General features: G+C 41.6%; 1 protein-coding gene across 1 annotated transcript in view; it reads left to right on the forward strand.

Moving 5' to 3' along the window:
* oca2 (oculocutaneous albinism II) overlaps positions 1-22,704 on the forward strand; it is a 75,219-nt gene extending 52,515 nt beyond the window's left edge. Inside the window, exons 19-24 of the mRNA XM_014414231.3 lie at positions 5,146-5,273; positions 5,871-5,930; positions 6,673-6,777; positions 10,010-10,103; positions 13,205-13,298; positions 21,876-22,704. Of these exons, the coding sequence (XP_014269717.2) occupies positions 5,146-5,273; positions 5,871-5,930; positions 6,673-6,777; positions 10,010-10,103; positions 13,205-13,298; positions 21,876-21,963 (569 nt within the window). The 3' untranslated portion in view covers positions 21,964-22,704. The remainder of the gene's footprint in view (positions 1-5,145; positions 5,274-5,870; positions 5,931-6,672; positions 6,778-10,009; positions 10,104-13,204; positions 13,299-21,875) is intronic.
* The last annotated feature ends 264 nt before the right edge of the window (positions 22,705-22,968 follow it).

Here is a 22,968-nt window from a genome sequence, read left to right on the forward strand (position 1 = left end):
GAACATGCCCCAGTCTGCGTCATAGAGTGCGTCCTGGAACGCGGCCACCGATTGATCCGTCCAGCGCGCGACCTTCCTCTGAACCGGAACTTCCTGTTTCAGCCTTTGTTTGTATTTTGGCATGAGGAAGATGGCGGCGTGATCAGATTTGCCAAACGGAGGGCGGGATTGTGCCTTGTAGCCGTCCTTGACCATAGTGTAGCAGTGGTCCAGTGTCCTTTCACCCCTGGTGGGGCAGGTGATGTGTTGATAAAAGTTCGGCGCTGCGCGTTTGAGGTTGGCGCTATTAAAGTCCCCCGTCACAATAAGCGCAGCGTCCCGGTGTTGTGTCTGGTGCTGTGTGAGTGCCTCATGCAGCTCGCATAAGGCGGTGACCGTGTCCGCTTGTGGTGGAATATAAACGGCACTTACAATGGCCGATGTAAATTCCCGAGGTAGATAAAAAGGACGACACATGATGGACAGTAGTTCCAGATTTGGTGTGCAGGAGCGTGTGAGAGGAACAACGTTCGCACTGTTGCACCAGTTGTTGTTCACCATTAAACACACGCCGCCTCCCCTTGACTTCCCCGAGTCCCGTGTCCTGTCCATGCGGTGAACCGAGAAGAACTCGGCCGGCTGGATGGCGTGGTCCGGCACCGCTGGGTTCAGCCATGTCTCGGTGAAGCAGAGGAGATTGCAGTCCCGAATGTCTCTCTGGAACTTTATCCTGGCCCTGAGGTTGTCAAGCTTGTTCTCCAGTGACTGGACGTTGGCGAGCAGGATGCTAGGCAGAGGTGTGCGGTGTGCACGAGCTCTCAGCCTGTTCCTGACGCCGGCTCGCTTCCCTCTAGGCCGCCGCGGCTTCCCTTTGTTCTCCCTCGAGAGCTCACTCGGCCAGCTCGGATCCGGAGTTAAAAACTTCGAATTGTGAGTACATTGTATACCAATAGAAACAAGAGTGTCACTGTCATACCTAATGTACCCAATGGTGATGATTTTGCCGATTTAGAAACGCTGAAAACTAACTTAAAAAACAAAGACAAAGAAAAAGTGGTCGGAGCAGTCGTGACGGCAGCCGACCTCACCGGCGCCATCTTTTACTCATGCTGCTATAGGCTTAGGCTGCTGGAGCGCTTCCCATGATGCACTGAGCATATCATCTGCCATCACATCTTTTTACTCCCAGTGTTTTGTATATCTGTGTGTATCTTTTTATTTTTAACTGCTGTTATGTGTTTTGTCCCCATCCTCTCTTTCTCTCTTCTATTTTCCCACCACGTTCCCTCATCCTCTGTCCCACTTCCTTGATCTTAACAGCATCTTAATAATGCTAACACTGTCCCTAAATGAAGATGGCCGTCATCATACACTTGCTGTCATCCCCCCGCCTTGCCGCTGAGGCCACTCAGCCACCAAACACGCTCGGTTAATTACAGGTGCTGCTCAGGTCGCTGCGCCGCGACATTTGTTAAATGGGAATGACCCCACAGCTGCATGTTCTCTGTCCCCGTGGAGGGACAGGAGCAGGTCCAAACACAGCTCTCATTACACGCAGGTGAGAGTCAGATTCGACTACTGCAGCAGTCCCAGGCTGTTCATTTACATGGCTTTTAAAAATTGAGCCTCACTAAAGCTTCATTAACTTTACACGCTAAGATTTCATTTCAGTCTGATTATTGGCTGCTCGTTTGATCCCTCTAATGTGTCTGCAGTGTTGTGGGTTACATCTGTAATTTGTGAATAATTTCATGAGAATTTCTAGTTTTTTTTACTTGACTGAAACTGTTTATGTTGGTTAAATTCTAACATTTAAAGGATGCCTTGTGTTCACTTTCTTTGGTCTATGCCTTAAAGACAGCAGTGATGAAACGTTTTTACAGCATATTTCTTGTCTCAGACGCTGTGCTCCCAGCAGCTGTCAGCTGCTCAGACTCACCTTAAAGCTCTTCTTAATTGGAGAGCTCTTTAGGCGTGTCTGCGGCTTATTCCCGTACAGAAGACAGATCAGGTAAAAATCAGCACAGAGGAAATCAAAGGTGTCTTTACAGTGATGAGAAATAGAAATTCATGAAGTGGAGTTGTAATTATTTTCCGTTAGCTGAACCAGAGCTAGTTTAAAGTTTATGGCGGAAGTTGACTTTCATTAACTGAGCGTTAAAATGTGTCAAATGAAACTACACTGATGAGCTGCAACACTGAAACACTTGATGAGTGCCCAGCATCCCTGTGGATCGTGGCATTCATGTGATTTTGACATGCACGGCCAGGGTAATGTTGTTACAGACTCGCATAACTCTGCCTGATGGTAGTTCAGGATACTCCTGAAGAGGCCAGAACCTCAGGGGGAGCCTGTGGCCTGGGACATAGAGCAGGTTATCTACCAATTCAATCATCAGTGCTTTGATTTCCAGTTTGCATGACAAAAAGGCCTTGGGCAAAATATTGAACCCCAAATAGCCCCCCAATGCATTCATCAGTACCTGAGTATTTTGGTAAAAGAAGTGCTTAAAGGCGTAGCGTAAAACAACCCCAGACAGCAGTCACTCACATACGGGACTTGTTTTTCTGCCCTTCTGGCTAATTTTAAATTCCTATTTTTTGTCTTTGTTCCTTCAGTCTTTCTCACTGTGTTTGTACTTCCCTCCTGTGTTCATTTTCCTGCTCTCATTAGTGTCTCCTGTGTGTTGTTATGCTCCTCTCCTTAGTGTTTTTTCAGTCTGTTAAATCGTTATCTCCCAAAGTGCCCTGTGTACACTTTACTCATTGTTCCTCCTGTTGTGTTTACCCCGTTTGGACTCATGCTATTTGCCTAATGAACTTTGGTCATCCTGCCTCTGCAGGGTCTCTTTGTTTCCCCACTGAAGTATGAATTAAAGGCTCTGGTTAAGGCTATATGAATGTAATAAATAAATTAGGCAGTGTATGGATTATACATGTAAGGTGGGTGCAGTCTGAGCAAAACAGAAGCTACGAATCCCAAAACTGAATATTGATATGTAACTTTTTATGTTTCTCTCTGCACCTCATTTCGCATTGCCCAGCTGTTCAGAATCACTTTCTATTTTTAACTTTATGATGATTTTTTCATTTTTATTATTGCCTTCAGAGTAAAGGCATTTTGGAGAACTAAAATTGGTGATAAAAACAGAAATTTAGCAGGTTATTAACATGTAAACATGCTGTTAAACTGCAATATTGTTTGTTTTTCCATCTTCTTATCAGCCTCTCTGAACATAAACCACCCTCTGTTGCTTTCTCTTTTGTGTCCTTCCATGGCACTTCCTTCTTCACTAATTCCCTTTAGTTGTGAAATTATTTCCCCTAAGGCCTCACCCAAGGCAATTACTGGTGCTCACCTGTTTAATCAAATTTTCTCCAAGTGGATGCACCCCCTTCCCTCATTCAGAAACACTGATTGTAAATATCAGCAGGCTGGTGCCAACTCCCATCCACCTGAATGCAATGTCATGAAATGACATTTTTGTGATAATGAACACTTCATCAGTCCCACACAGACGAACCAAATACTTTGGTCTTTGTTTCCAGCGGGTAGCACTTCATTGCGATGATCTGTTTATTAGATCCTACTGAGTACATGTGCCAAAACCCAAATATTCTCAATATTCTCAGACAGTTTTGTTCATCTAGTGCAGGGGTCCCCAATCCCAGTTCACGAGGGCCGGTGTCCCTGCAGGTTTTAGATGTGTCCTTGATCCATCACAGCTGATTTAAATGGATAAATTAACTTCTCAACATGTCTTGAAGTTCTCCAGAGGCCTGGTAATGAACTAATCATGTGATTTAGGTGTGATCTAAAACCTGCAGGGACACCGGCCCTCGTGGACTGGGATTGAGGACCCCTGATCTAGTGTCTCCTTACTGTGGATGTAGTTTTCACAGGACTCTGCAACGTGCTGAAAAACCAAGTGCATCCTTACTTTTTCCATAGGAATTAAGAGGGCAAGTAGCAGCCTTGTGCTGCTAATCAAATGCAGCTGATTGATCATCAGTAAGCGTGAGCACCTCCATAAAAGCAGACGTTGTGGTGGTTTGCTGGTCTGGGTCATTCAGGTGTGTGTTAACACCATGCCAAGCAACTGTTGCTGTCCACCAATCTGTGAACAGTTATAAGGCTCATTCTATCCAGGACAGCTGCCAGTTTTCCAAAAAATTGGACATCCCAATAAATTCACCAAAAAGCTCAGATTGTCCAGTGCTCAGAGTAACTGGAAAAAACCCAAGAGTTTAATTGCAGAGTCTACAGGCCCTGGTTGCCATTTAAAATGGTAAAGTCCACGACAGAGCAATTAGAAGAAGACTGAACACGTATGGCTTGGTTGGAAGAGTTGACAGGAGAAGGCCTCTTCTCTCTAAGACAAACATGGCAGCAAGGCTTAGGCTCTCAAAGCTACATCTAAACAAACAACACGACTTCTGGAACAATTTCAGATGAAGCCCAAGTGTAGATCTTTGTCCATAGTGCACAGCAACATGTTTGAAGTAAACCAAACACATGATATCAGGACAAACACAAACACTACAAACGCTGACCAAGAAGTACTCTGTATACCAAAGTGTACTAAACTCATATCAAATATGAGGCCATTTTTCTGACAGCTAAAACTTGCCTAAACCGATTCATGAAACAGGAAAATGATCCCAAGCACTGCAGCAAAAATTCTACAGAATGACTGAAAAAGAAACGAATCAAGGTGCTGGTCTAGTTAAAGTCCAGACCTCAGCCTGACTGAAATCCTGTGGTGGGACCTTAAAAACAAATCCATCAAACTTCATAAAAATTCATCCATTTGAGAGAAAGTCGAAGACCAGCTAGTTTCTTTTTTTTAATCATTAATGGCATCTATCTATCTATCTATCTATCTATCTATCTATCTATCTATCTATCTATCTATCTATCTATCTATCTATCTATCTATCTATCTATCTATCTATCTATCTATCTATCTATCTATCTATCTAGATATTTAAAAACAGTGGTTGCATGTGTAACATGTGATAAAGGTTTTGTTTTTTACTGTGTGAGCAATCTGCTAATATAAATCTGTGAAAATCTGCTAGTCAGTGCTCAGAGTTTTTATGGATATGAACATGTTTTCCTGCTGTAAAGGGAGATGTCAGATGGTGTTTCTTGTTCTCTCTCAGGTTGGATCGCTATCTTGGGTGCGCTCTGGCTTTTGGTTCTGGCAGACATTCAGGATTTTGAGATCATCTTGCACCGAGTGGAGTGGGCCACGCTGCTGTTTTTTGCCGGCCTCTTCGTTTTGATGGAGGTATTTAACATACAGGCCAAGCTTCTGGCATTTAACGGAAAGCTTGTTTCTATTTTTTTCCAAGGAAATTTTGGACCACAAATTGAACATTGAAAACTAAGAACTGATGCCAAACAACAACTTTTAATTAGAGCCACTTGAAGCATCCAGATCAAAGATAAATGTAGGTTTAGCTGGGGTCTGCTCTGACGAGCAGCTTCACAGGACACTAAGGAAAAACAGAATCAATGCATAGATTCAATTGACAGTGCAGCTGGCAGTCAGCTCGCAATGTGCAAAGTAATTATCTGTATTTTCACCCATGAGCTTCAATGAAAGGATGCAAAGAAAAGTGTCCTGTCAGCACAGTGAGGGCTTTGTTGTTTCTCTCTTTGTGGGCAAAACTACAACACAGTGTAGAGTCAGTGAAGCAGTGCTCACCAGCACATGAATAATATTCAATCTCAGGAATGATAACAAGGATACATCTGTCTCTGTCTATTTAATAGCCACTAAATTGAAACCAAATTGCTTTTCTTCTTTCGGTTTAATCTCACCTTTAAGTGATTCTCTTCTGATTTTTTTTCCCTTATTAATCTTCTCCTCTTCCCTTTTCAGGCTTTAGCCCAGCTGCAGCTTATTGACTATATCGGAGAACAGACAGCACTGCTTATAAAAGTAAGTTTCCCCTTTGATTCTGAACCTTTACAGTCATCTCTCAGGTCTCTGTGCGACTGGCATCGCTGATAATTGGGCACAGGTGATGCGATATTGCATTCCATGCATATCGATCCTTTTGTTCTGCCTGGCTCGGAATTCAATTATTTTCTTTGCATCTGACTCCTGCAGGCAGCTGAAGGGGTCTGAAGTAATTTTCACCCATATTCTTGCCTCTGTGCGTCATGCAAGCGAGGTGTCTCTTAGCAGAGAATTGCACCAGTAATAGCTACGTCAGCTTGTGTTTAGACTGCGGGCCCCTGCGAGCCTAATAATGACACATGACAGGTAGTGTGCTATTTGTGGTTTGTGACCCACTCGGTGTCCCAGAACCATGGACAACATGCTGTGAGAGCTGCATGGCCTTTCTCTCTTCGTAGGGCTGCAGGACAGCTGAAATAAAGGAGGAGACTCTGTTTTCCTTACTGTCGCCATGAAGAGGGTTCAAATCACACCGCATGCGGTGAACCAGCCTCGCTGTGCGCCTACAGCACAGATAACACTCAAAGCCACCACCTGTGGTTGTGTCACACATTCAAACAGCTTCATCCTCTCAGCTTCTGCTCCCCGAGGAGGGGTTCGGTGTCAGAGACTGAACATAATTGTTGTGTTTGATTTAAATCAGCGAAGGCGGAGAGAGGGTGTGTGCGTGTGAGCGGCAATAAAAGTAGCAGTTATCTGTCACTCTTATCTCCCCTGTCAGGCGGTGCCAGAAGACCAGCGCTTGGCTATAGCCATTATCTTGGTGATGTGGGTCTCGGCTCTGGCTTCTTCTCTCATTGACAACATTCCCTTCACTGCCACCATGGTAAGAGCCCTGAGCCTGATATCACAGCTGCAGCATATCACACTCTTACACAAACAAGTCACATGCAGATTCTGTGACATGGAAGAGAGACGATTTATAATGTGTAGCTACAGCAATTAAATGCTGATACAGAAGTTAAAAGGTGTGTATCATTCGGGGAGGGGGGGTTCTTATTAAAAAATACATAACAGGCAGAGATGCAACCAGGGATTAGGGCTGTATTATGTATTAATCAGATGTGGGAGGAAAAAAACAGGCTCAACATGTGTTAATCATTTCATAATTGGAGGTTTATTTCTGTAAAAACTGTCTGAACAGCTACTGCCTCACCACGTCTATTGTCAGCTGTCTTTTCCCCCCAAATTAATAGATTCAGCAGAGATCAATGTTTCAGAGGAGTGCCTCTGTGCTCAATTAAAATGACACTGAGAAAGGAGAAAGACGTTATCCCACTGACAGAATGAGATGCTGCCTGTGAGAATTAAACCATCACATTTTTTGACTAGTCAGTGTGTCCATGGGGTTTTTTGAAAATGTCCTTTTCTCTGATTGTTTTTTTTTTTCGCCCATAGTTTCAGGTCCATGCAAGAATTGCTCTACCTGAAAAGAAGAGCACTTCAAAGCGCGTCACTTTTCAATTCAGTGCACCGCTGATAAGAAGAAAGATGTCCTGATTGGCACAATAGAGTGAGGCTGAGGAAAGATTTGTTTTCCCCCTTCAGTCCGCAGTGATTGAGATTAGGAAATTTATGTATGAATGAATCAATTTAGAAGCATTTTCAAAGCAACAGTTCTGCATTTACACTTATTTGCTTTCTGTGCCAGAGTTACAGGAAACTATTGATACTTCACTCATGTCTGTATATAAAAAAATTACCGATCTTGCAGTGAGAGCATCGAAACAAGAGGTACATCGGAAGAGGACAAACAAATATTCTCCTTAAAAACATCCAACTGTTTGTTCATAATCATTTCAAATGCATTTTTTTAAACTATTTTACCCATTCCTGCAAAAATACATTTAAAGTTTGCTTCCCTAACAAGGGGCAGACATGTAGATTGATATAAAGCAGCTGTCAAAACTGGTACATATTTCAAAATATGAACAATAATGAATAAGACCAGCAAATAAGATCCTATCAGGAAATACTAGAGGTATATGGAGGCCTTAACTCAACTCAGGCGTAGGTTTGTTTTCTCATACTTTTGTACAGAGGTGTGGACTCGAGTCACATGACTTGGACTCGAGTCAGACTCGAGTCATTAATTTTATGACTTTAGACTTGACTTGAAAAAATGTTCTAAGACTTGTGACTTGACTTGGACTTTTACACCAATGACTTGGGACTTGAATTGGACTTGAACCGGTTTACTTGAAAAGACTTGATATTTTACCCCAAATATAAAATTTAACATGCATATTATATGGAGATTGAAAATGTGACGTCATTCACGGGTAGAACCGCAAAGGATTCTGGGAACTCGTGGCAAGCGGTACTAGCGCACGCAGGCTTTCAATTAAAATCAGTCACACAGCGATAAAAAGAAACACAAAAATGTCAAGAAGCTGTTGTATTATTAACTGCAATAGCCGGTCACATGACAGCCACGGGAAGCCGACGGGTAAAGAGATCGGTTGTTATCGGATTACGTCGTTGAAGAGAAATTGTTCAGCCATGTTTCCGAAGTAACAAAGAGGCGACGGATGGCCTGGATTGCAGCCATTCAAAGATCAAATATAACGTCCCAGAACACTCCAGCTCACAGGTTAGTCTGCTCCAAGCATTTACACAAAGGTCAGTCTGCTGTTGTAGTTAATGCGTCATTTTTCATAACATAATTAGTGATATAGGTTACAAGCAAGTCTGGGGCTGAACAGAAATTGTCGCGCTATGCTCCTTTATTTATTGTGCATAAATAGTGAATTGTCCTGACACAATATTGCGTTTCGCCTCTGTTATTATGGTACATTGACAAAAACACATACTTTTATTCACAGGATAAAACAGGTTTTTTGTATCACTAATTGCCCAGTACGATTACAGCATACAGTATTATTGTCAATGCTACATTTCTGTGATGCTACCAGAAATTATTTCCACTACTAATTAATTACCGTTGAGCTCAAAGGTTATATTAATAAACGGTTAACGAATGTGTATTTATGAAGACGATTTGTGAGACTGGTAAACTTATGATACGTATGATGGTCTTTCGTTCTACACGGTGCATTTCAAGGTCCTGCACCCATCCGGCGGTAAACTGTACCTGGGCTTGTTGCAGTGACCTGAAGTTACTAAACTTCATGAGTGTGTGCACTCACTCCAAGAACCGTATGATTATAAATATGCATATAAATATGCTACGATGAGATAGCTGACTTCATCTAACTAGCAAATGTTTTCCAGGCTACGTTGGTGATACAGTTTTTTTTAATGTGTATGATATTTTTGTCATGCGATTTTAAAGCCGGTCCTACAACCGCATCCAAGAATAACATGCAGCTTATCTCAGAACTGTCGGTGAAAATTATTCTTGGAGCTAGGTTTAATTGAGCTGCATTTTAAAGAGGTGCAATTTCACAATTTGTGTATATTTTCTAAGTTCACTATTTTGTCATGTGTTGAGAAAAACACAGATTTTAAAATTACATGGTCTAATATTTACATTTAGCATAACTGCAACATTATTTTTTCGTTTGTTTTTTTTAAAGACTCGAAAGGACTTGAAATTCAAAGTTTCAGACTTGTGACTTGACTCGGACTTTTACACCAGTGACTTGAGACTCGACTCTGACTTGCCTGACATTACTTGAGACTTGACTTGAGACTTGAGGATAAAGACTTGAGACTTACTTGAGACTTGCAAAACAATGACTTGGTCCCACCTCTGCTTTTGTACACTCTCATATACATGTACTTTCACATTGGAGAAGTCGCCCCCTGCTGGGTATTAGAAAGAATTCAGAGAAATAATAATACTACAATAATAATAATACAAAAGGAGAACAGTCAGGCTTTATTCATCATGGAGTCCATAAACATGTTATTGTATAGCACTTGCGTCATAACCACACACACACACACACACACACACACACACACACACACACACACACACACATCCTTCTTGTAGTTAAAAAAAGCAAAAAAAACATTTCGCCATATTAAAAACAGAGTATGTAAAATTTCAAGAAAGAGCTGTTTTCATGATTTTAAATCTGTCTCTGCAGATTCCTGTTCTCATCAACCTGAGTCAGGATGCAGATGTGAACCTGCCAGTTAAACCGCTCATCTTTGCTTTGGCTATGGGAGCCTGTCTGGGTGGTAAGTATTGCTTCTTGGGCCTCATATGCTGTATTATAAAAATAGTGCATTGCATGTCAGTTTTGGGAAAAATACACAACAGCCTTCCAGACTCCCTCACAGACATCAGGGACTTTATAGTTTATCCCTGTTTGAAAGGTGTGGATCTTTATTGATGACGGCTGCCAGAAGAAGACAACATATGCTCCAGGTGACAGCCACACTTTGTACAGCTGTGTCGCTCCCCGGGGAGGTCAGGCTGCGCTCTTTGTGGGAGCAGCCTCAGGGCTCTCAGAGATCGCCTCAGTCAGGCTCATTCTGCGCCCCAGTGGCCAGCCCTTCATCCGACTGTGACTCTGCTCCGATGGGAAGGACACAAATGGAGAGAGAGAGCTGTCATAGTGTTTCAGTTTAATCAACTGCACTGTGACAGGTCTTTATCGACTGGCAGTGTGATGTTGCCCCTGCCAAGCTCCATCCTCACACTGACACCTTTTGAGATGTGGGCAGTATTGAACTGCAGGATGGGTACGCGTGCTGACTGTTAAAGCAATGCTTTATGAGATTAAGTCAGAAAAGTGATCAACAGTATTATAAGACTGTAAAGTACTCATGCTCATAATGATGAAATACTTTAACTTGTGTTTTGCTCAGCTCTATATTTTTATTATTGGGTTCTTCTAGAGCAGCATTGCACGAGTTGAACATGAGTCCTTACTCATCTTCTACTAAACGTTGATGCAGCCACTCGCTCCACTCTCTTCCTAAAACAAGCATCCTGTCTCTTTATGGTCTCTCTTCCTTAAAAGCACACGTTCCTGTTACTTCTATTGAGCTTCTGCAAACAGGCTGTGATGGTTCTGTGCAGTGTGTCTTCCTCTTGCAGCAGTAGAGGAAACCAACTGAGAAACATAATTTCCCATTCTGAAACAGTAGTTACAGTAGAGATTTGTTTCAAGTGTCAATACAAGACAAACATTTCAGAGATTGGTTATTTACACATCACTGAAATGTGCTTTTCTAACTCGTCTTCATTTCCCTTTACAGATAAAAAAAAAATCATCATCTTCTAACATTAATCAGCTAAAGATCCACCTTCATAGTGGGCTCTGATTGCAGAAGCTGACTTTCTGGTCTTTAGCTGTTTTGTTTTTTTTTCTGAGAAAAAGAAAACTAATACCCACGGCTCTACTTCTTCAGGAAATGCATAGTATTTCAAGTTTTCTTTTCTGGTCAACCTCCAAAAATGTTTTTAAGCAAACTGATGGAAGTATTTCTGAGTCAGACTGAGCAGGTGGGTGGGCGTGCTGTGATCAGAGCAGAGCTTCTTCTGTAACCGTACAAAGAGAGACCCTCCATTTAATGCCAATCAGATCCAAGAATAGAAAACAAAATGTTTTTGAAACAGGATGTGAAACAGTGCAGCGTTTCAGAGACACTGACCTGTTTATTTGCAACTTTAGCCATGTTTAATATGAGCGTCCAGCTTTGTAGCATTATCTGTTTGCTGGGAAGTAATAAAAAGCAGTTTAGGCAAGGCAAGGCAAGTTTATTTATATAGCACAATTCAACAACAAGGTGATTCAAAGTGCTTTACAGAGACATTAAAAAACAAAAACAATAAAAAGCACGATTTAAAATTGATTACAGAGAAAAAACACAAAACAAAAAAACAGTAGATAAAATCAGTAGTTAAAATATAAGTTTTGAATTTTAAGCTTAAAAGTGTGGATTTGGTGTTTTATTCAAATGCAGCTGAGAATTAAATAAACTGAGTGTTTCAGCTGATCTGAGGCTTTCTGGGAGTTTGTTCCAGATATAAGGAGCATAAAAGCTGAATGCAGCTTCTCCGTGTCTGGTTCTGACTCTGGGAACTGATAAAAAAACGGATCCAGATGACCTGAGGGATCTAGAAGGTTCATACTGCGTCAGGAGGTCACTGATGTATTTTGGTCCTAAACCATTCAGAGCTTTATAGACCAGCATCAGAACTTTAAAGTCTATCCTCTGACGGACAGGCAGCCAGTGTAAAGACCTCAGAGCTGGACTGATGTGGTCCACTTTTTTGGTCTTAGTGAGGACTCGAGCAGCAGAGTTCTCAATGAGCTGTAGATGTCTGACTGATTTTTTAGGTAGACCTGTAAAGATGCTGTTACAGTAATCAAGCCTACTAAAGATGAATGCATGGACTAGTCTTTCCAGGTCCTGTTGAGACATCAGATCTTTTATCCTTGAAATATTCTTGAGGTGATAGTAAGCTGACTTTGTTATTGTCTTAATGTGTTTTTCTAAGTTTAGGTCTGCATCCATCACTACACCCAAATTTCTCGCCTGGTTTGTGGTTTTTAGGTGTATAGATTGAAGGTGACCTGTAATCGTTTTTCTTTGGCTCCAAAGACTATTACTTCAGTTTTGTTTAGCTGGAGAAAATTGTGGCACAACCAGTCATTGATTTCCTCAGTGCATTTACCAAGAGCCTGTACAGGGCCTGATATATATTTGTGTGTCATCTGCATAGCTATGATAGTTTATTTTGTTGTTCTTTATAATCTGTGCCAGTGGGGACATGTAAATGTTAAACAGATGGGGTCCCAAGATGGAACCTTGGGGGACTCCACATGTGATACTTGTCTGCTCAGATGTGAAGTTACCTATTGATACAAAGTATTTCCTGTTTTCTAAGTATGTTTTGAACCAGTTTAGTACAGTTCCTGAAAGACCTGGCCAGTTCTCCAGTCGTTTGAGTAATATGTTGTGGTCAACTGTATCAAATGCTGCACTGAGATCCAGTAAAACTAGGACTGACATTTTTCCACTGTCTGTATTCAGACATATGTCATTAAACACTTTGGTCAGAGCGGTTTCAGTGCGGTGGCTCTGTCTAAAACCTGACTGGAAGGCATCATAGCAGTTATTCTGTTTTAAGAAGTAATTGAGCTGTTGAGAAACTGCTTTTTCAATGATCTTACTTAAAAATGGGAGATCGGCCTGTAGTTGCTCATTTGTGTCTTGTCAAGATTGTCCTTTTTCAGTATAGGTTTAATTACAGTTTTTAGTGGTTCTGGAAACACACCTGACATTAAAGAAAAGTTTTCTCTGACTTTTTTCTCTTTTCTGTTTAGGAAATGGCACATTGATAGGAGCATCAGCCAACGTTGTGTGTGCAGGCATCGCTGAGCAACATGGATATGGCTTTTCCTTCATGGAGTTCTTCAAGTAAGCAAAGGCGCCATTAACAGCACGAAGCAGTCCCATGCACAAAGAGGTCATAAACAGCAAGTTTGAAAAGTTCCTCTGTTCTTGGTTTGTGGTGCTGAAATACGATAGGCTATTCAGCCTGAGGGGCTACTTACACATTTATGTCCATCATATGTTTCATTAGAAATTGCCAACAGTGTGTATGAATAGCCTGAGAACATTTAGAGAAAACGTGTCGCACTGAGTATCATGTGACAGAACACGTTTAGTTTGTCTTTGTGCAGCAGGTGCAGCGTTCTGTGAGCAGACTCCAGGAAACAACACGACACGCACGGGTTTGTTATGTAGTGCAAGCAGTGATTTGAGTCTGTGTCCTCTTCAGTGACCCTGTAGAGAAATGTTTACTACAGTGAGTGTGGAGGAAGTCAACCTGCAGCAATATTCTCTCATGTCGACAGAAATAGAAGTCCCCCAGTCACGCTGAACCATGAAAGAGGCATAAACAGTGTAACATATGTGTGACTGATTGAACTGATACTGAGTGAAACCGTCCAACCGTGGAGCCTGATTTCAGAACTCTAGGGTGGTTACAAGAAAAAAAGTCGAATGAATGGCAGAAAATGTGGTTATATCGCAGGCTGGATGGTCAGCAGGCTTCCTATCAGGTTGCCACCTGCTCACTGATAATTTGCACCCTGGCGACACAGCAGTCAGACACGCTTTATGGTTTGCATGTTGGAGAAGCCGAAGGGGTCAGTTATGTTGAAAAAAAGCATGAATATGAGTCTGATTAGACTTGATATGCCATTGGGTTGGAACTGCATCGCTATTTTATTTAGGAACAGTGGAAATGTAATGCCCGTGAGGGTTGAAAAGAGACAAAGTCAGAGGATTTCTTTTGGGATTTGTGTAACAGATTTGAACAGAGACTTGATTTAACATTAAACTTGTGACACTTATGACTGAACGCGGTGTCTGTGGCTTACTGTAGATTATTGTCATCAAAGATCTGAAAGTGTTTTCACTGGATGGAGTGACAGTGCTTTCATCATATCAATCACAGACAACATTTATACTGATATTCTATCTATACTTACCACCTAACATTTTCTGAAGCGCCGCCGTGAAGGTGACATTTCAGTTTGTAGTCTAAAGAACATTGATGTTCCCATTCCCAGTCCTTCCATGTGAAAATCTGGAGACGAGGAGAGCAGGACCGAGCACCCCCAGACAGAACAGACTGGGCTTCATCATATAACAGCGATAAAATTCTGTGATATAAAAAGGAGGAGCTGAGGAAGAGATGGGTTGCTAAGAGGTTTGCAGATGCTGCAGTTGTTTAAGTTGTGTAATCCTGGCTTGATTTTAAGGAAAATGCTAAATTGATTGGAACTTATTAATGCCTTCTACTCAGTACTTTCTAGTATTCACACACACACACATTCTCACACCATTAAATGCCCAAAGGATGTGGACCGGAGGAGTCAGGGATAGGTCCACAGGGACCAACCAAATGTTCTAGCTTTTAGTTCTCAGATGTTTCCTGTAGAGGCTAAGCCTACGCTTGAAGCCACTGAGGTGGTCGTTAACGGGGGTGACGCGATGTCACTGGTATGCATGAATTAAGTTCACAGTCCAATATCTTGTCCTTTTTGGTCTTTATTCTGTATCGACTTAGCATAACAGCGCAACGTCACAAACTGTTTGCCTTCTCAATGACACACCTGACGCCGATTACGTGCGTCTACCTTAAATACCTTTACATTACATAATCAAAACAGAAAAAGGTGACCTCTAGTGACCACATAAGGTATTAACCCAAGAATGGCTCCTACATTTCCCATTGTCTTCCTCTGTTTTAGTGTGTTCCCTGGTCTGATATTTTGTTAGAAGTTAGTTTCCATGTACCGGTCTCTTGTTTTACTGTGAAAGTTTTCTTCAATTCCCTGTGTGGTTTTGCTTCCCCTTGAGTGATTATCCTGTGTGTCTTCACCTCGTTGTAATTCTTTCGCCCATTTTCCCTCATTCCAATCAATAGACCAAGGGCCATAAATAGACTTCCTCTTTGTACTGTTATGTTCCTGTGTGTGTGTGTGTGTGTGTGTGTGTGTGTGTGTGTGTGTGTGTGTGTGTGTGTGTGTGTTTTCTTCTGTGCTGTCCTGTTCACCTTTTGTTTAAATTCTCTGGCTCCTCGTATTTGCCTTGCTGTCTACACTGTCTATTTTCTCTTGTATTTGGACTTTTTGTTACCTTGTGGATTTTACTATCAGCTTTCTGTTGGAATCCTCCTGCGTTCAGCATTTTGGGTCCTTAAGTCTACACTGTGCACAGCATCACTCTGAAAGGCACACCCTAATCAGCTCAGCTGATCAGCCAGGATTGTGACTTTGTGGCCTAACTCAACTAACGCTATGCTCAATTTGTTGTTTTCAGTGAGTTGTAATTTATTCTAAAGACTTGCAGAAGTATTGTACTTCCCACATACCTAAGCTACAGGATATGTTACTATGTTACTACTACGTTTTAATATTGTAATCTGATCTGTAGCAGGTTGCTTCATTGATATTCCTATTTACAGCTAATGAGACTGTGGCTGAGAAGAAAAAGAACAACTTCAGGTGACCTTTGGCATTAAGAAAATTCCACCATTACTTTTTCAGCCTTCGTTACCTGCTCAGTTGGCTCTGACACGCCGCTAAAGCCAGTGAAGTAATTGGTGGAAAATGTGTCAGAGTTGGTTAAAGCTCGTTGACAAATTTCTTAGTGCACTAAAAAGACTCTGGGACGTCTGTCTGCAAAGGATTTCATTGAAATGGAGGGGAACAGTTGCAACCCGTCAGCTCTACTTCTCTCCCGCTCTAGCTGTGTTTACAGTTATTGGACAGGAGCATTGCTCTTGGCTGAAGCACTGTCTGTAATTGGATGTCTGTGGCAAGGGTCACTGCTGTTCAGAGAGACAGGCAAGGGGGAGCGAAGTCTGGGCAGCTGGGATTGACTAGTGCTGTATCAGGAGGATGAATTCAGGGGCCAGATGAGCCCACGGGGGCACAAATGCCTTTTTGATAAGCCATCACAAAGGAAAATGAGTAGCCTCGAATAGCTCAGCAGTTAGCATGGTCCCTGTTGCTTCCTTCGTGCCTCAAGGCCCTTATCATCCACCTCGCCACAAACCATTAACCTAAAGTGCATCACTAAAGTAACAGCTCTGTATGTTGGTCGGTTGAATAGAAACTGCCACGGGTGCTTGTAATGCACCCGTGGCATTACAAGCACTCTAGAATAGACCCACTGCAAAATGTACTTGTAAATGCCTATCAATGTAGCAAATTGCTACAGTTTTGAGACACAAAAACAAATGACATTAGACAATGTAAGGTGCTTCAGAGTGTCTTGTTCTTTTGGACCACATGTTGCTCATGTACAGTCACCTGCAGGAAATCGATACAGAAAAGCTGCCTCTGCACTACAGAGGCAGGTGTTTTAGCTTTATTTCTAATAAACACTGCAATCACGCTCATACATATTTTTGGAGGTTTTTTTGTGTACCGCTTCACAGCTTAAACACTGCACCAGTGTGCTTTTTGTGCTCATTGAATAGAACAGGTCAACCATTATCACAGGGGAGCAGCGCTGCTCTCTCTGTCCTACAGCCTCCACAGTCAGAGAAGCGCGGCCCATTGGTTTATCTAAAGAGTCTTTGAGATTGCATCAGGACTTTCAAAGAGCTCCCATCATATGCAATTAAGTCATTGTGTGAGATCACAAGGTTTGATGGGGATTTTTAGACAAGGTGAACCCTGCTCCTCTCTGTGGTATATTGTGGTGTCTTTTTCATGTGCCCCGTGTCCCCTCATGATGTGCCTGTGATCGGGAAATAGGTATTGCTCCGTAGAAAGGGATTCACTCATGCAGAGGTGACCTCAGGCTGTCTGACAGCGATAACAGCCAGACAGGCTCATTTTTCCCACAAGCAATATGTGATTATAGTGTAGTTTAAATGAAAAGCATGTGGTATTAACAGAAACCGAGCAGTGTAGTCAAAGAACTGAATTCTCACATTACAAATCAATATAAACACCAAAGCTGAAATGGCCCTACATCTGTGCAGCTGAATGCTGCGTTACTGTCCAGTCTGGAGGTGCTTCAGAGCACTGACAGACCTGTTCTATTCCATGCCTTCTCTGTGGTTCATCAACATATGAGGATGCTGACCTCTGCACAAAATAGGTAGCATTAACCACTTTGCATCTTTTTGCACAATATTATTTCCAGTAGCTGTCGGGGTGCATATTGACAGCTACACTAAACGTTTTGTGTGTTTGGCTTGCTAATAAAACCTGTGAGAGCTTCCATTTTAATCAACAAATTCAACACAGATCATCGGCTGCTTTTGTCTTTGTTTAATCAGGACAGAATTTCATGCAGCAGATCTACCACGGCTTGATTGCAAACTGTCATGTGCAAAAACCTAAATTGATGAGAAAGGACTGGACTTAGGAAACTCTTTATTAATATATGGAAAATAAGGTGAAAGGCATTCTATGGAGCATTGAAAAGGAACTATTTTCTTTGGCTCTGGCTCTACTCTGGCAGCTGCAGCTGCAGTTCAACCCCAAGATTGAGAGCGCCACATGGTGATCTAAATCTTGGAAGGGACCACTGGTGAGCTGGGGGGCCAACAGGAAAACAGACTAATAGGTTATTGAAATATGTTGAGCCTGAAGTCAGAGTTTTCAGTGTCTTGAAGGTGGTGCTTTTCATCTGATTAGGTCACCACAGTAACTAGCAGTGTCTGGCGATGGTAGACAAGAAAAGAAAAAGACAGTTCCTTTCAGGTGCATGAAAATGAAGAACGTTTGGTTAGGAAACTAAGAATGTTACTACTGCAAAATGCTTACACCTTCTAGAGAAAAGACATTCACCATACTGAAAGTTTAGAGATGTGATACCAGTACTACAGAAGATGCTTTCTTCTGTAGATCTTTTACTTATTTACTTATTATCAGAAAAAAGAAAATTATAAATTCTAAACGTAATATATATTATCTAAAATCTTTTTAGTAAATCTTATATTATTTTCATCTTTTCTTCACAGTTCCCCCACTTTTGCTACTGATGCGTAAATAATGATAATCACTCAAAAATGACAATGACCATTATGACTCAGTTGAGACTTTGAAACTGTTTTTTTGTTACACTTAAAATGCAGAATGTCTTAAAATCACGAAAGTGCTGAAGTGCCTATAAAGTCTTAATATTCTTCAGTCCAAGTACTTATTTGCCATTTCTGCAAGCATATTCACTGGAAACCTCATAATTTAGTTTGAGCAGCAGACATGGTACACTGACTGCAGTTTTCACACAGGCACTTACACATATAAACCCAGATCCTACGAAGTAGAGACACTGTATAAAACAGGTAAAAACAGAACACAATGATTTACAAATCTCATAACCCCATATTGTATTTATAAGAGGACATATAAAACAAAGAAACAAAAAAAAAAGCTTAAATTGACAAAATGTACCCTTTTAGGATAAAAACAAAACCCATCTCGGTAGAGAGAAATGCATCCAGACGCTTTTGAACAGAACAGGAAATAGATGGTAGCTGTCTCATTTCAATCAGTAGATGAACTGGCAAATATTTATATTGCATTGACTCACACGCGCACACGCGCGCACACACACACACACACACACACACACACACACACACACACACACACACACACACACACACACACACACACACACACACACACACTAGATGTGTGGTGGAAATACCTACATGCTATCATAGAAGTAATGTAGGTTTTTTTGGCAGTATCATATAACATGAATCAACAGTGGTTCAGTAATGTGATCCTTGCAAGTGCTGCAAACATAGCTGAAGTGTGGATCAAGGGCTCGAGCTTGTCTCTGGTTGCTATTGTGGCTCCTGTCCTTTAGCTATTGGTTGCAGCTTTTTTTGTTTTGCCCTTCTTCAATCCTTCAGCACTGTGACGCCAAACTGTGATGATTAGTGTCGTTCCCCTGATGTTCAGGTCCCATCTGCAAACAGGACCTGCTGAGATGCTGGGGGACATCTGGTCACCTGATGTTCGTGTCGATCGAGATAGGCTCCGATCGACACTGACAGGAGGTGGAGAAGCATGCTCTGAGAGCTGGCTTGTTTAAGCACAGTTATGTTAGCGACTATTTGCTGTAGGCAGTGAAGGTGAAATGGTTCTAGGTGATTCTTTTGATCTCCCACACTCTCTTGTTTGTCTTTTTGCCTAGTAAATGATACTATAGGCTGCTGCTGGCGACGACAGAACCCAAACAGCTAAAATAATCAGTCATTTTGTTGGTTTTCTTGATGCTGATAGCCAGCCCAGACTCACTGCAGGCATGGGCAAACTGGTTGATGAGCTGCTGAAGGTCAGTGTCACCTCTCTGAGTTGCATCATCAGAGGAAGATAATTCTCTGATGAGAACTTTAAAAGCCTTGGCCTTCAGCAGACAACCATATATGACTACCGTAGTGACCCGTAAAGGCAGCTAAACATAAGAAAATGAAAAAGAAAACAAAGTTGTGGGCAGCTGCAGTGATCATCAGATACTCATTCTGAACCCAAATGGTCATCTCAGTTCCTTGAGATCCTCTAAGAAGAGGTCATGTCCAGGTTAACTGAAAATACACACAGCAAAGAGACAGGTAACCTTTTGTCTCACTGACAATCAGACTTGCACGGTTAACCTTGCCATTTCATATAAGCATCTGTGTGCTTTATACACATAAAACCACACGTAAGCCAAATATAATGTTTATCGTCATAATAATTGCATTTGAATGAACTGTCATCATTTTGTCTTTAATCCTAATATAAAGATTAACACAGATAATATAGCAGCTGTATGTTTATGTTTTTTTTCCAGGCTGATTTGGCCCAAACTTTTTCTCTTCAGGCTGTCAGAGTGAGAGCAACATCTGCTCTCAATGATATTTTAATGATATGTTCTCTTATTTTTTAGTCTTAATTAGTCCTTTTCTGCTTTGATGAAGACTGATGGCTGGCACGCTGAATATACATGCAGTTTTTGTCCTCCAAAGTGATCCGTGGCACAGAGTGAGGATGAACAGATCTCTGGCCCTCGGAGCTGCCATGTGTCCATATAGGACATGGTAGACATCCAAACACGAGCCATCTGCAGTTCAGGAGTCATCTAAGGACACATTTTAATTAAGGAGACTAATTCAGGGGTGAGAAGCAGAAACATACATGGCAGCAGTCACCACCAATGCTTCATCCAGGGGACTACATTTCAGTCATTACATTCAGAAGAAAGCTGGCCTTTAAAAATGTCACCATGTGAAGCCATTTCTGTTTCAATAAACAACTTTGGACTAATGAGATGTGTGCATGCAGCCGAGGACTTTTTAGATTGTTCCGTTGTACGCAATGTGCATGTCTCGGAGCATCTGCTAGCTTTAGCGTGCAGGAAGACAAGCCTTCACCTGCAGGCTGATGTGTCCTTGATCAAGACGCTGAATTTTTAACGGCTCTGAGCGGCTGTGCAGCTCTGACCTCCCTGTGCTGCAGGCTGAGTGAAGACAGAGTAAGTTGTGGAGCTTAGCAAAGTGTCACACATCAATAAGACTGGATTTTGCAATAATTTGGTTTTCTTTATATGAGGAGTTGGACTGTCTGTGGCTGCCAAAGGTCAAAATATGTCTCTCACAAAGAGAGGTGATAATAAAGAGAAGAAAAATCCCTGTAAGATAAAGGTCTTTTATTACTTTTTCAAACCTAGCTTTAGTGCCAGGATTTTTTTAATGCCATTTTTGGTAATATATTTTTTTAAAGGAGAAATTTGAGAGAATAAACCAGGATAAATATAAATGGAAGCTATGACTTCATGTGACATTACACGATGCTTTACACTTATTGAAGCAAATTGCTGTTTGCTTCAGTAAGAGTGAAAGGTATATAGTAGAAAATAATAAAAGTAGTAAACAACATTTCTTGACTTCTTTTTCTGTGTGTACTGGAGCTTACGTTCCTGCTAAACTAACAGCTTCCATTGAATCATGCAACAATAGCAAAATAATAGAAGACACACACTGATGGGAACAATGAATACATTTTAAGATGATGACAACAACTACAAAAACACTGCCAACCAGCTCCTTCTCCAAGGCAAGAGACAAATTACACAAGAGTTGGTGGACAGAGGGAGCATTTGGTGAGACTCCAAATAATTTTCCTTAAAATGGTCATATTGGTGGAGGTTGAGCTCTGTGACTTTTCTGAGTGGCTAACTATATTTATCTCAACAAAAGAAAACAAGTGAAGCATAGATCTAGTCCAGGACAATTCATACTATCCTGTTAATTCAAATGGCTAATCTAGGGCACATCTGCAAGCCACTTGACAACCCACCTGTCCCCCTGCTCCTCCTTTATTGCTGTTTCTGACTTTCTGTATATGCCCTGATCAGAGACAGGCCCCCACATGCAGGTTACTGCAGCCCGTAAATCTTTTTATTCCAATAATCCTGACTGAAGTGCTGATCATTGCAACTAACTTGCTCTTCTCTTGTTTTGTACAGGCTGGGATTCCCCATGATGATAATGACATGCATGATCGGCATGTGCTACCTGCTGGCCACGCACATCGGACTGGGATGGAACATGTGAACTGTACCTGCTGCACAGAAATCCAAAGAAACTGTGTGACCACTCCTCCAAGAGTCTGAGTTCACTGTAACGTGATGTGTAACCTGACTGCTCAGTTTACCGGCATTATATGAAGCATTGCAGCCATATTTTTCAAAGCACGGAAAAGTGGTGTCTTTGAGTAAAGTGTAGACCATCAGGGACCAGATTTATCTGAGATTTGACCAAAATGCAAGAAATTTCTGAAACAAAAATGTCACCAGTCCATTATGGTGTACATGGTGCTATGGCTTCACAGGGTAAAATAACTAGTGTAAGCATTTGAAGGTGTGCTCGCTGATGTCAGACTGTCCGTTCTTTTGGAAACAGACAAAAAAGAAACAAAAAAAGAAAAAAGTGGCCTGTTTAGAAAACCAATCACGAACATTACACCAGTGGTTTACCAAACTTCTGTTTATATTTACAACAAGATCCAGTGAAAGGGATTTTCTAATGGTTTGTGTCAAAGGCAGCATCAATTTAACTGCAAAGAACCGATGAGACAAGAAAGCAGTTGTAGACTGTGGTTGAAGCATTGTATACCACCTAGTGGATTGTGTACATGTAAACTCACTGATTTATTTCAGCAATCATATTCATCATGTAAATGCTCTCAATGCACTGAACAGCATCTTCTTACTTTATCTGTTTTTCTGTATGCGTTGTACAGCCCAACATCCTGAACAGCCAAAAGGAGAACGAAAAAAAAAATCGAGGAATAAATTTGCGTGTAAGAATTTATATTTATTACAGATGCTCATCAGGGAAACACAGACTTTAGACACTATTGAAAAACTTTAGACTCGTCTATTCTGCAGCCAGAGGTCAAAAGACCTTCCAGGAATGGTGATGCTATTTTCCAGAGGATTGACTGTTGATCCCTAATCTGGAACCTAACCAGCTCCAAAAGGTACTATGGCGATATAGTCTGGTAAGTGAACCACCTACTTAGCAGAGTAAACCCTGAAGTTCCTTGGATAAGCCCAA

Source organism: Maylandia zebra, linkage group LG23, assembly GCF_041146795.1.
Source record: "Maylandia zebra isolate NMK-2024a linkage group LG23, Mzebra_GT3a, whole genome shotgun sequence".
NCBI classification, from domain to species: domain Eukaryota; kingdom Metazoa; phylum Chordata; class Actinopteri; order Cichliformes; family Cichlidae; genus Maylandia; species Maylandia zebra.